At 46.0% G+C, this 14,282-nt stretch overlaps 1 protein-coding gene across 1 annotated transcript; it reads left to right on the forward strand.

Moving 5' to 3' along the window:
- The first annotated feature begins 272 nt into the window (after positions 1-272).
- On the forward strand, positions 273-827 carry LOC110625632. Its single transcript, XM_021771270.1, has one exon. It carries the CDS (start codon positions 273-275, stop codon positions 825-827), a length of 555 nt encoding a protein of 184 aa, XP_021626962.1.
- Positions 828-14,282: the final 13,455 nt, after the last annotated feature.

Consider the following 14,282-nt stretch of genomic DNA (forward strand, 5'->3'; position numbering starts at 1 on the left):
TGAGAGAGCTCATCGAAAACAATGAAGTTTAAAGCTATTCCTCTAAGCCAATGCAAGGATCAGGAAGTGAAGATCTAGGGGGAGGCTATCGCTAGGAGAAGCGGCTGATAAGGGAAGAGGCAAATGTAGATCTAAAACTGGAGAGGCTGAGGGAGCAGCTCTTGGCAGAACTGGGGACATGAGATAACAACAGCCCATTGCTACCTACCTCATCCCTGTTCGTGAGATGGGTGCAGTAGGAGACTATTCCTAAGAAGTTTATGATGCCATAGATGGCTGCATACGATAGCACGGGAAACCCCCGAGAGGATGTCCTTAACTGCAAGATGTTTATGGAGCTTCAGACCCATTCTGATGCTCTAATGTGCAAAGTCTTTCCTACCACCCTCACTGGACCAGCTTGGGCATGGTTTAATAGCCTAGATGCAGGGAGCATTAAAAGCTTCTTGGACCTAGCTAGTGTATTTATCAGCAGGTTCATTAGAGGAGTCCCAGCAAAGAGAAAAACAAGCTACTTGGAGATAGTCAGGCAAAGAAGGAATGAGTCTCTAAGGGAGTACGTAGCCAGATTCAACTCTGAGGCCTTGCAGATTCTCGAGCTCGACGAGGCTAGAGTGGTAGAGGCCATGCAAAAAGGGACCACATCTCCAAAGTCTTTTGGCTCATTATGTAGAAAGACGGCCACCACCCTGGCCGAACTGATGAAAAGGGATGAGAAATACATAAGGCAAGATGATGCCTTAACCACTAGTAGGTTCGCTAGGGAAATAGGAGATAGGGGAAAGACAGTGGAGGATAAACGATCGAAAAGGCAGGAGAGAAGATAAAATTGAGAGTAGGAGACACTGAACAGGCACCCGTGAGAGAGGAAAGAGCAGAGATCGTACCAGCCCCAGATCCTCGAGGTGATCACTCCTCTGAATGTGTCTAGGGCCAAGGTGCTTGTGGCTGTATAAGATAAGGATTTTATACAATGACCCAAACCTATGAAAGCCGAGGCTAGCCGAAGGGATCCGGACAAGTACTGTCAACATGATCGTAGGAGGAATTGGGGGATGAATGAGCAGGAAGGGGAAGAAGAGGAGCAGGAATGGAGAGGGGAGCAGTACCGAGATCATGCAAATAGTAGAAAACTCCCCTGTGACCATCTCTTTCTCTCCAAAAGATGCCCATGGCATCCAAATGCCTCATGATGATGGTCATCGAGGTCATCGAGGTCATCATTCACAACTTCCAGGTTTGCAAAGTTCTGGTGGACGATGGGAGCAAGGTAAATCTGCTACCTTACCGGTTCTTTCAACAGATGGACATACTCAAAGAGCAATTGGCAAGGGATCAAGCCCCGGTTAAAGAGATAGGCATAATCCCCATGGCAGTAGAAGGAAAGGTGAAAGTAGCTCTGATGCTGGGAGAACCACTCCTGTCTCGTACCCACTACGCAATGATCCTTGTGATGAAGCTGCCCCTGAATTACAATGCTATTTTGGAAAGGTCAATGTTGTACGACTTCGAGGCAGTAACCAACATCTGGTACCTGACCATGAAGTTCCCAAAAAATTCAGGGGTGGGCATAGTACGGGGAAGGCAGTAGGAGGCATGGGTTGTATATTTGGCCACTGTAGAAGAACCAAGCACCCTACCAGAAGAAATAAACCCAGAGGTCATGGAGGTCCGGGATGAGAAGAAGGAAGTCAGGACAGAGCTTGTTGATAAGCTAGAGGCATTCCCATTGTCTGAGGAAGAAAGCGACAAGGTCTTCAATATCAATGTGAGCCTTGAAAAAGACCAGAAACATACAGCAATGGCTCTCATCAGAGGGCATGCCTCAAGTTTTACCTGAAAGCCTTCAGACATGCTGGGGATAGACCCTAAGGTGATGACGCACAAGTTAAATGTTCTCCCCGGAGCTAAACCAATAAAGCAGAAGAAAAGAGTATTCGGGAAGGAGAAGCAGCAGGCCATAAGAGAAGAGGTACAAAAGTTGGAGGAAGCCGGATTCATTAGGGAAGTCATGTACCCATAGTGGTTAGCCAACCCTGTTCTAGTAAAAAAGGCCAATGGAAAATATAGAATGTGTATATACTTTACCGATCTTAATCAGACATGTCCAAAAGATTGTTATCCCTTCCCGATATTAATAAAATGATCGATTTTACGGTCGATTTCGATTACATATCGTCTCTTGATACAATGTCAGGGTAGCACTAGATCTTCATGGACAGATCGGATAAAGAAAAGACCTCATTCATTATTGAAGATGGGACGTATTGTTACAAGGCCATGCCTTTCGGGCTGAAAATGCAGGGGCGACATACCAATGGTTAATGAATAAGATCTTTAAGGATCAGATAAGAAGGAACGTGGAGGTTTACATTGATGATATGGTAGTAAAGAGCCAAACCTTCCAACAACACCTAGTCGACCTAAAGGAGGTGTTTGGAGTGCTACAGCGATACAAAATGAGATTAAACCAGGCGAAGTGTGCCTTCTTTATCAGAGGGGGAAAGTTTCTGGGCTACATGGTTAGTGAGAAAGCGATAGAACCGAACCCAAAGAAGATAGAGGCTATACTGAGAATGCCAGAACCGACTTGCGTGAGGGATATGCAAACACTTACAGGAAGAGTAGTGGCGCTCAATCGGTTCATGTAGAAATCTGCAAAAAGATGCTTAACGTTCTTTAAAAAGCTAAGGAAAGTTTCAAACTTTGAATGGACAGAGGATTGCCGAGAAGCCTTTAAAAACCTTAAGCAGTACCTCAATTCTCCCGCATGTACTCAGTAGCCCTTTAGCTGGAGAAGAACTTCTGATATATTTAGTTGCCTCTAAATAAGCTATAAGCGCCGTGCTGGTAAGGGATGAAGCTAGGGTACATAAGCCTATTTTCTATGTCAGTAAGGTGCTCAATGATGCCGAGGTTAGGTACATAAACATTGAGAAATTAGCATTTGCCCTATTGCTGGCGGTAAGGAAGTTCAGAGTGTACCTGGAATGCCCCCAAGGTGTAGTGATGACTAACCAGCCTCTGAAGAAAATATTGCATAAACTCGAGACCTCGAGACAGATGCTAGCCTGGTCCATAGAAATTCGCCCATATTGCCTCATTTACCAACCTCGGACTGCCATCAAAGCCCAAACTTTAGCTGACTTCATAGTTGAGTGCTCTTTTAGCTTGGATCAACAGGAACAAAGTGAAAGGCCATCTAGGCCAGCGAAAGAGAAGGAAGGGGATCAATAGCCACACGAGTTCAAATGGAACCTATTCATAGACAGGGGATCCAGCACCGTTGGCAGCAGGGCAAGTGATGCAGAACTCAGGACCAACATATGATCAAAAACTCCGTCACACAACTTGACAAAGAACAAAGCAAAGATATCTTCCAGAAAGTTGCTCTACTACACCCCTAACCAACCAATATGATTATAAAAATAGATAATCAAGCGAAGGTTGCTCTACTATACCCCTAACCAACTAATGTGATTAGAAACATAGATAATCAAGTAAAGGTTGCTCTACTACACCCCTAACCAACCAATGTGATTAGAAACATAGATAATCAAGTGATTCCAGTTTCGGCAATGCCACAAGAAATTCTTGATAAGTTAACTAAGTATGGAGGAAATCCATATTAGAACGCTACAAGGTTAAACCTTGATAAATTGCTAAATAATGGAGAAGAACCAAATATTGTTCATAACATCATCTTTATTTATTGGCTTCTTGTGGCTGCCACCTTAAGGGTGTTTTTATAGCCTTCAAAACCCTTATTCTATTGTAGGAAGGTGTAATTACAATATAGGAAGTGTATCTAGTCAAATAGTCAAACCTAGATTACATTAAAGATCATTTTTCTAAATTGTCTTGGAGAAATCTCCTTCCTAAATGGGCTGCACGAATTTAACTTCTAATATAGGCCAAATTAATTTAAAACAAATTCTACAAAATACTAAAATACTAAAATTGGCCTAAATGCAATTTGGCCATATATGCATTACGCAATCTGAAATTGTATTGTGTGTCTACATGTATTGTGTGTCTACATGCATTTCGTAAGTCTTAAATTAAGCGATTGTAACTTGATTTGTCATAATTTGGAGTTTTTCATTTTAATTTTTTAAAGTATCGTGCCATTTTCTTGCTCGTATCATTCTCTCCTTCTTCAAAAAAATTCGTTCTCGAATCTTCAACCGTAATAACAAGAAAAGAATCGATATACATAGGATCATCTTTGTAACGACCCGAAATCGGACCGCTACCGGTGCTAGAATCCAGATCGACTTAAGGTCGCCGAGACCCGTAGCAAGCCTTACATACAACCTGACATACCTGATAAATCTCATACATGATCAACATTTTCATAAAAAATTTAAACTTTGCATATACCAAGCTTGACCTGCATGCAACGTACTGAAAACATAAAACCCCACACTAAAGCCCTCATCAAATGCTCTAGTGGGGCAACATATCATATGTCAAGCCTGGTTCAACATAACTCATCATTAAAACATTAATATAAGATCATGTACAAAAAGGGATTCTTATGTATTAGGGCCAAGCACAATACTAATCCTCAATACAATACTGCACAATACTTTACATTACATTATCTATTATATCATGTCCACTACTAACTATTACATAGAAGAAATTTTACTCTTGCGGACTCCCTGGTCTATCCCGAACCTGCAAACCTGGGGGTTAAGGGAAAGGGGTGAGCTATTAGAGCCCAGTGAGTAGAACAATAAAATAATTTGTAAAAATCTGCCATCATGTAATGCATCACATCACAGACAATTCTCATCACGGATGGATTTGTCACCAATAACCCCCTCTTACCTCTTTATCATAACATATTGCCAGGATGCGTGGCATGGGCAGCCCTGGACTTTCTTACATACTGAGGGCTAATGGGTCATCCAAAATCCATCCACATCAACAACAATTAATGCAATGCAGCATATTCGTGAATTCTAATGCAAGACAACCTAATACATATCATGGCATTCGTGATGCATGGATCATGCTAAAAAGAATTTCATTGCTTTGAAAATAAAGAAGTTATGTTCTACTCACCTCTAGCAGATACTGGACTGACTCTAAAGCACCTATCTCACTGCTAGGGTCCTTGGTTCCTCGGTTCCGAACCTACACAGGTGGACTCAAATGAGGGGCCAAACATACACTAACATGACTCTAAACATCTCTCCAAAAACCCCCTAAAACATCATAAAATAATCGTAGAAAACATGCAAAGGAAGGCTGGACAGGGCACTTTCGGCGGCAGGTTAGGCGGTCGAAAGTCCCTCCATAGCCGAAACTCAGCCACTTTCGGCGGCAGGTTCGACGGCCGAAAGTGGTTCCAGAGCCGAAACTCGCCAACCTTCGGGGGCAGGTTCGGCGGCTGAAACCCCTCTCCAAAGCCGAAAGTCCAAGCTTTTGGGGGCAGGGTTCGGCAGCCAAAACTGCCTTCCCAGGCAGGTTCGGCGGCCGAACATGGCTTTGGCTGCCGAACCTGAGTTCTTCCAGAATGGGAGAACTCAAGCCTCTCATGCACATTTTGCCTCCCAAACCCTCCAAACTCAAACCAACTCATGCAAAAACATGCATAAACACATTCTCAAGCATTTAGGGGTTTGAAACTAGCCTATACCCCAATAACATCAACACATAGCATACAATGACATACATTTCATCATTTAACTCCCATAAACCCTAACATTCAAAACTATCCTCAAACATGCATTAAACTTTCTAAAACCCCTCAAAACTTACTAAAAAACATGAAAGAAGGGTAGGATCTCCACTTACCTCTTAAAGATCGAGAGGGAAGGTGTAACAGCCCGGCCTTCCTCTGGGTCCGGCACTGTTACCGCTCACGGCCCAGGGCTATCCCTCGCCTGGCCTCTTGCCACCTCGGGCTTTCCACTGGCGTCGTGAGCAGCTCTTAACATCCCTTCACCCTCACGGGTTCCAGGCAGGATTTGTCCCTCGGGGGAGCCATTACGGCCCGCCCTAGCCCGAGTGGATTTGGCCCAATTCCTTCCTTTGGGAATTAGGTCGCCTCCCCCACTGCTCGAACCCTTGACCTCCCACTTTAAGGGAATAGTCTGGTGAGAGTGAGTACCAATTGTGCCATTAAATGTAATACCCGGCTAGACTCCGGTATCGGAATTCCTACCGTGCGGTGGAACCCCGGATGTCGGAGACCTCTAGAAGGGTAGAATCATATTTTTATGAAATGTTTTCATGTTTTTAATGGTTTTAAGTATTAAATAAAATGAGTTTTTGCATGAAAATAGCATTGGAGGAAAACCCAGGTTCGGCCGCCGAAAGTCAAGTTCGGCCGCCGAACATGCATGCGTTTTGGAGGCACGTTAGGCCCCCGAAAGCATGAGTTAGGGAAGTCCAGTTTCGGCCGCCGAAAGTCAAGTTCGGCCGCCGAACATTTGCATGGATGCGGAGGCACATTCGGCCCCCGAACGTGGCCTGGCCAGCCACCTATAAAAGGGTCCCTTAGCCGAAAATGGGCGAGCTTTTTCTCCCCATTTCGGCCAAGGTGAGCATTCCGCCATCCTTCCCCAATCTTGAGTTTTTCCTTCCTTTTTCCATGATCTTTACAAGTTTATAACTTTGGTTTTGAAGATCTTTGAGCTTAGAACGAGTTTTGGAGCTTGGAGACCAAAGGTTGGAACTTCTCCCATCTCCAAGTTTAGATCTCCTCAACTCTCGATCTTCAAGAGGTAAGAGCCGATCTTAAGCTCAATGTATGATTTAAACAAGTTTTATAAAGTTTTAAGGGGTAGAATGCATGTTAGGGTATATGTTGAACCTATGGGTTTTTGATGACTTTTTGAACAATGTAGCTTGATTGTGTGTGATTGGAGTGTTGTAGATGGGGTATATACATGTTTGAGGCCCCTAGGAACTTGTATGCATGCTTTGGTTGAAAAATATGCATGTTTGGAAGGTTTGGAGGCAAAATGTGCGAAGGGAGCCAAGTTTCTGCCCTTTGGCAGAAACCAGGTTCGGCAGCCGAAGGCACTTTCGGCCGCCGAACATGGCTGGGGAGGCAGGCCTTTCGGCTGCCGAAGTTGCCCCCGAAAAGAGACTTTCGTCTCTGTCTGGGACTTTCGGCCGCCGAAGGTGCCGCCGAACCTACCTGAGTTTCGTCTCTGTCCAGGACTTTCGGCCGCCGAAGGTGCCGCCGAAAGTGCCCTGTTCAGCCACTTCATGCATATCTCTATGTGATATTTTCAGGATGTTTTAGGGGGTTTTTGGGGAGTATATTAGAGTTATGTTTATATATGTTTGGTCCCTCATTGGAGTCCACCTGTGTAGGTTCGGACCCGAGGAACCAAGGACCCCAGCAGTGAGCCAGCTGCTACAGAGTTGTCAGAGTCAGCCAGAGGTGAGTGGAACTAAGCTTAACCTTTTAAATTAAGAAATGAAATGCTTTTATCATGCTTCATGCATCATGATCATATTATAGGTTGTTTGCATTAGAATTCACGACTATGCCGCATTGTATTGTTGTGATAGATGATAGTGGATGGACATTAGGATGATTCATTAGCCTTCTATATACGAAGTCCTGTGGTGCCCATAATAGGGCCGGGCAATACGAAGACCTGTGGTGCCCATAATAGGGCCGGGCAATAACTCCGAATACGAAGTCCTGTGGTGCCCATAATAGGGCCGGGCAATACGAAGTCCTGTGGTGCCCATAATAGGGCCGGGCATGGAGTTGAGGGATTTTTGAATCAGTCCATCCGTGGTGTGATTTATTTGTGCAGTGACACATTCCATGATAGCATGTTTTAATATTCTTTTTACAGTTCTACTCACTGGGCATCTAGCTCACCCCTCTCCCCTAACCCCCAGGTTTGCAGGTACGGGATAGATAGAGAAGGCAAGAAGAAAAAAGTCCTATGTATGTAATAGTTAGATTGTGGACATGACAAATGTATTATGATGTAATGTAAAAATGTTCAGGATGTTATGTAATGAGGTTATTGAGGATAGAGTTGTGCTTGACCATAATGTATTGTTAATCCCTTGTATATACATGATCTTATGTTATGATGTTTATGTAAACTAACTCAACACAGGTTGTTTTGCCTTTAAGGCTTGATGAGATCCCACAGAGGGACTATGTTATGTATATGTTCAGAGTATGCACAGGTTGAGTTAGTTGATGACAGTATGTATGAAGAAAAGTTTTAATTTTTATGCATGTTGTTGATCATGTATGGGGTTATACAGGTTTACAGGTTATATGTCAGGCTTGCTACGGGTCCCGGCGGCCTTAAGTCGACCCGGATCCTAGCGCCGGTAGCGGTCCGGATTTTCGGGGCGTTACAGAATGGTATCAGAGCCCTAGGTTCATATGGTCGGACCTAGAGTGTTGGGCTCATAAATGTTATAGAAGGTTAAGCACAATAGGAAAGTCATGTCCACTAGGATAGGATGTTGAGTCCTGTCTTGTATGATGATGTGAAATGCCATGACTTTATGCATGTGCATTAATGATATGCTATGATATGACCGATGTATATGTGATGAGGGTTCATGTGTGCCCACATGAACCATATGATGCTAATGTTTGCTTGTTATGAACTGTTTTTCAGAGAATAGGATGAGGGGAACTCGTCGATCGGCGCGATTGACTGGAGTGCCACCTGAGGATGAGGGCACGAGCGCCCGTCCTCCCACATTGCCTAGGGCAATGTCTTGTAGAGCCAACAGAGAAAGGGTGTCAAGGGACCCTAGAAGGTCTTTTAATGCCAGCAGAAGGGGGACCGATAGAGGAGGAAGCTCTTCAGATGTGAGGGAGGTTATGGAAGAGGATCAGAGGAGGGATGGGAACCTGGATGTGAGCATGCAGGAAGAAGGGACAGGGGAGTCTCAGGGAGGCGTTCAGGCCTCGGGGTATGGTTTTCCACCCCATTATTCACCCTTCCCACAGGGTTCAGGGTATCCGATGGGAGGTACATCGGATTACTCCAGCTTTAACCCCTACCCTACCTACATGCCTTATCCACCTTTCTACCCACCATACACACAGTACCCAGCTTATCCACCCTCACCCTTCTATCCAAATCCGGCAAACCCCACCTCGGGGAATGCTGCACCTCCACCTCCACCACCTACAGAACCAGCAGCCCCAGTTACCCAACCTCCTAGACCTAGCTCAGTTGATGGGAGCAAGGTAAAGATGACAGATTACCTCAAGCTAGATGCTCCCAAATACAAGTCAGGGGATGACCCCTTTGAATATCTGAGAGTGGTGAAAACAATAACTGATGAGCTAGGGGCAAGTGACAGCAGGGCCATTCAGATGGCAGGGTTCACTTTAAAGTGCAAGAAGGCACGGGAATGGTTCAAGTGTTATGTGGACCCAAGACTAGACGGTATGACATGGGAAGAATTTGCGAATGAGTTCGCTGGATGGGCTTTTCCAGACAATTATAGAGAACTGAAAATGATTGAGTTTGAGCAACTGAGGCAGTCAGAGCACATGAGTGTAGAGGAGTTCACGGATAAATTCTTGGAGCTATTGCCTTTTTCAGGGCAAGCTCTAGATTCAGATACGAAGAAAGCCAAGAAATATGTTATGAAGCTGCATTCCAGGTACTCCTCGTTGGTTCAGTCAGCTGAGAGAGAAAGTTTCCACACTGTGGTGGATATGGCTCGAAGAATGGAGGCAAGTGCTATAGTTGAGGGGTCAGTGAAGCAGTCAGTGACCCAGTCTTCAGGGGTTAAGACCCCAAGCAGAGGAGGACCAGGTTTCTCTTCTCAGAGTTCAAGTAAGAAGAGGTGGGATAGTACCACCAGGAAGCCGAAGAAGAATAAGTTTTGGAACAAGTTGAAATCCGGTCTGGGATTTGGCGGTGGCTCGAGCTCAGGCTCAGATGGTACTGAATGCCAGAGATGTGGAAGACCGCACAGGGGAGTGTGTCGAGCTGGGACTAATGCATGTTTCAGATGTGGACAGGAGGGACACATAGCTCGGGATTGTCCTAGAGCGCCTTTTATGGGCCAGCCCCAGCAGACAGCTTTTGGTAGTGTGGCACAGCCAGCAATTCCAGCCACAACTCAGGGCAGTGGCAGAGGTAGAGGGAGAGGGGCAGCCTCTTCTTCGGGTTCCCGAGGTGAAGGTCCATCAGCTCCGGCACGGATCTTCACTATGACTCAGCAGGAGGCCAACACATCCAACACCGTGGTGGCAGGTAATCTCATCATTGGGTGTTCTGATGTGTATGCATTAATGGACCCGGGTGCATCTCATTCATTTATTGCTCCGAGAGCCGTTGAGAGGTTAGGTCTGATAGTCTCTGGGTTAGAGTGTCCCCTATGGGTCAGTGGACCCAAGTGTGACCCGTCAGTGGCAGTGTCAGTCTGCCAGTACAGTCCAGTTTTTATTGAGGGAAGATGCCTCTCCGCCGACCTTGTGGTTCTAGATTTGACAGACTTTGATGTCATTCTAGGGATGGATTGGCTATCTACCCATGGAGCTACCTTGGACTGCAGGGACAAGGTAGTCAGGTTCAGAGATCAGAACGGGTCAGAGGTCGTCTTCAGAGGAGACAAGAGGGGCACACCTAGAGGTCTGATATCAGCTCTTCAGGCTCGTAGGTTGCTTAGGAAGGGATGTCAGGGGTACTTAGCTCATGTGAGAGAGCTAGACAGTCAGGTCAGGGAGCCGGCCTCGGTGCCAGTTGTCAGAGAGTTTCAGGATGTCTTTCCTGATGAACTTCCAAGTTTACCACCTGCTAGGGAGATAGAGTTCGAGATAGAGTTGGTGCCTGGTACTAGACCGATCTCTATCCCTCCCTACAGGATGGCTCCAGCAGAGTTAAAGGAGTTGAAAGAGCAATTGCAAGAGCTGGTAGAAAAGGGTTTCATCCGACAGAGTACCTCACCTTGGGGTGCTCCGGTCTTGTTTGTGAGAAAGAAGGATGGATCTCTTAGACTTTGTATCGACTACAGGCAGTTGAACAAAGTCACTACCAAGAATAGGTACCCATTGCCTAGGATCGATGATCTATTCGACCAGCTAGCCGGAGCGGGTTGTTTCTCCAAAATAGATCTAAGATCGGGGTACCATCAGCTAAGGATAAGGGATGAGGACGTGCCAAAGACGGCTTTCAGGACCAGATATGGGCATTTTGAGTTCCTTGTGATGCCGTTCGGGTTAACTAACGCCCCTGCAGCATTCATGGATCTCATGAACAGAGTGTTTAGCCAGTACCTGGATCACTTTGTTATTGTCTTCATAGATGATATCTTAGTGTATTCCAGGAATGCAGAGGAGCATGCCCATCATCTGCGGTTGGTCTTGCAGACTTTGAGGGAACATGGCTTGTATGCCAAGTTCTCTAAATGTGAGTTCTGGCTGAGGAGCATTTCGTTCTTGGGACATGTAGTGTCAGAGAATGGGATTGAGGTAGACCCCAAGAAGTCAGAAACTGTGGCTAACTGGCCTAGACCCACTTCAGTGACGGAGATCAGGAGTTTCTTGGGTTTGGCAGGTTACTACAGGAGGTTCGTTCAGGACTTCTCAAAGATAGCAGCTCCTCTGACCAGACTAACCAGGAAGAATCAGAAGTTTCTGTGGACCGACCAGTGCGAAGAGAGTTTTGAAGAGCTTAAGAAGAGGTTGACTTCAGCACCAGTGTTAGCTCTGCCATCTAGTGATGAGGACTTTACAGTCTTTTGTGATGCGTCCCGTGTGGGACTGGGTTGTGTGCTTATGCAGAATGAGAGGGTGATTGCTTATGCTTCTAGGCAGCTAAAGAAGCATGAGTTGAATTACCCCACACATGACCTTGAGATGGCAGCAGTAATCTTTGCACTCAAGATGTGGAGGCACTACCTTTATGGGGTAAAATGTGAGATCTTCACAGATCATAAAAACCTGCAGTACATCTTGAGTCAGAGGGATCTGAATTTGAGACAGAGGAGGTGGGTAGAGTTGCTGAGTGACTATGATTGCAAGATTCAGTATCATCCGGGTAAGGCGAATGTCGTGGCAGACGCCCTCAGCCGGAAGTCACTAGGCAGTCTATCCCACATCACGACAAAGAGGAGACCAGTGGTGAAGGAGTTTTACAAGCTCATTGAGGAAGGTCTACAGTTGGAGTTGTCTGGTACAGGTGCCTTAGTGGCCCAGATGAGAGTAGCACCCGTGTTTCTGGAGCAGGTGGCTCAGAAACAGCATGAGGACCCGGAGTTAGTGAAGATTGCTAGGACTGTTCAGTCAGGCAATGATAGCGAGTTCAGATTCGACAGTAAGGGGATCCTCCGCTATGGGAGCAGACTATGTGTACCAGATGACATTGGGCTAAAAGGAGACATTATGAGAGAGGCTCATAATGCAAGATACAGCATTCACCCCGGAGCCACCAAGATGTATCAAGATTTAAAGAAAGTTTATTGGTGGCCAGCGATGAAGAAAGAAGTGGCACAGTTTGTGTCCGCCTGCGAAGTATGTCAGAGGGTGAAGCTGGAACATCAGAAGCCGGCTGGAATGCTTAACCCGCTACCTATTCCAGAATGGAAATGGGAAAATATAGCTATGGACTTTGTAGTGGGGTTACCGGCGGTGTCCAACAGAGTGGACTCCATATGGGTGATTGTGGACAGACTCACCAAATCTGCTCACTTCATTCCTGTTAGGAGTGGCTACTCTGTGGACAAGTTGGCGCAGGTATATGTTGATGAGATTGTTAGACTGCATGGGGTTCCTGTTTCGATAGTGTCAGATAGAGGGCCCCAGTTTACCTCCAGGTTTTGGCGGAGTCTGCAGAATGCCATGGGTACTAGGTTGGATTTCAGTACTGCCTTCCACCCCCAGACTGATGGACAGTCAGAAAGGACCATCCAGACTATCGAGGATATGCTCAGAATGTGTGTGCTAGACTTTGGCGGTTCTTGGAGGCAGCATCTACCTTTGGTGGAGTTTGCCTACAACAACAGCCATCATGCTAGCATCGGGATGGCTCCATATGAAGCTTTATACGGAAGGAAGTGCAGGTCACCTGTTTGCTGGGAGGAAGTAGGAGAGAGGTCCTTAGCAGGACCCGAGCTAGTAGAGATCACCAGCAGGGTGGTGCCCATGATCAGAGAAAGAATCAAGACAGCTGCAAGCAGACAGAAGAGTTATGCAGACATCCGCAGACGGCAAGTGGAGTTTCAGGAGGGGGATCTGGTATTGCTTAAGGTGTCTCCAATGAAGGGAGTGGTTCGCTTCGGGAAGAAAGGTAAACTAGCCCCACGATACATCGGACCCTTTGAAATCTTGCAAAAGATTGGGAATGTGTCGTACAAGCTGGATTTACCTGCTTCAATGGAGAGAATCCATCCGGTTTTCCATGTTTCAATGTTGAGAAAGTTTGTGTCAGATCCGAGCAAGGTTCTTAATGAGCCTGATGTGGAGGTCCAAGAGGATCTCACCTATGTTGAACAGCCAGTGCGGATCATAGACACCCAGATCAGAAAGTTAAGAAACAAGGAAATCCCGATGGTGAAAGTCCTGTGGAACCACCACAACTTGGAAGAATGCACTTGGGAGACACGGGAGTCCATGCTCCAACAGTATCCCCATCTCTTTTAGAGGTTAGTATCTATGTGTTCTATGTGTTTAGTATGTATGTTATGTTTTATGCTATGCATGTACTAGTTGAGGAACATTCGGGGACGAATGTTCTTAAGGGGGGGAGAATGTAATACCCGGCTAGACTCCGGTATCGGAATTCCTACCGTGCGGTGGAACCCCGGATGTCGGAGACCTCTAGAAGGGTAGAATCATATTTTTATGAAATGTTTTCATGTTTTTAATGGTTTTAAGTATTAAATAAAATGAGTTTTTGCATGAAAATAGCATTGGAGGAAAACCCAGGTTCGGCCGCCGAAAGTCAAGTTCGGCCGCCGAACATGCATGCGTTTTGGAGGCACGTTAGGCCCCCGAAAGCATGAGTTAGGGAAGTCCAGTTTCGGCCGCCGAAAGTCAAGTTCGGCCGCCGAACATTTGCATGGATGCGGAGGCACATTCGGCCCCCGAACGTGGCCTGGCCAGCCACCTATAAAAGGGTCCCTTAGCCGAAAATGGGCGAGCTTTTTCTCCCCATTTCGGCCAAGGTGAGCATTCCGCCATCCTTCCCCAATCTTGAGTTTTTCCTTCCTTTTTCCATGATCTTTACAAGTTTATAACTTTGGTTTTGAAGATCTTTGAGCTTAGAACGAGTTTTGGAGCTTGGAGACCAAAGGTTGGAACTTCTCCC

The sequence above is a fragment of the Manihot esculenta genome, chromosome 11, assembly GCF_001659605.2.
Source record: "Manihot esculenta cultivar AM560-2 chromosome 11, M.esculenta_v8, whole genome shotgun sequence".
Classification (NCBI taxonomy): Eukaryota; Viridiplantae; Streptophyta; class Magnoliopsida; order Malpighiales; family Euphorbiaceae; genus Manihot; species Manihot esculenta.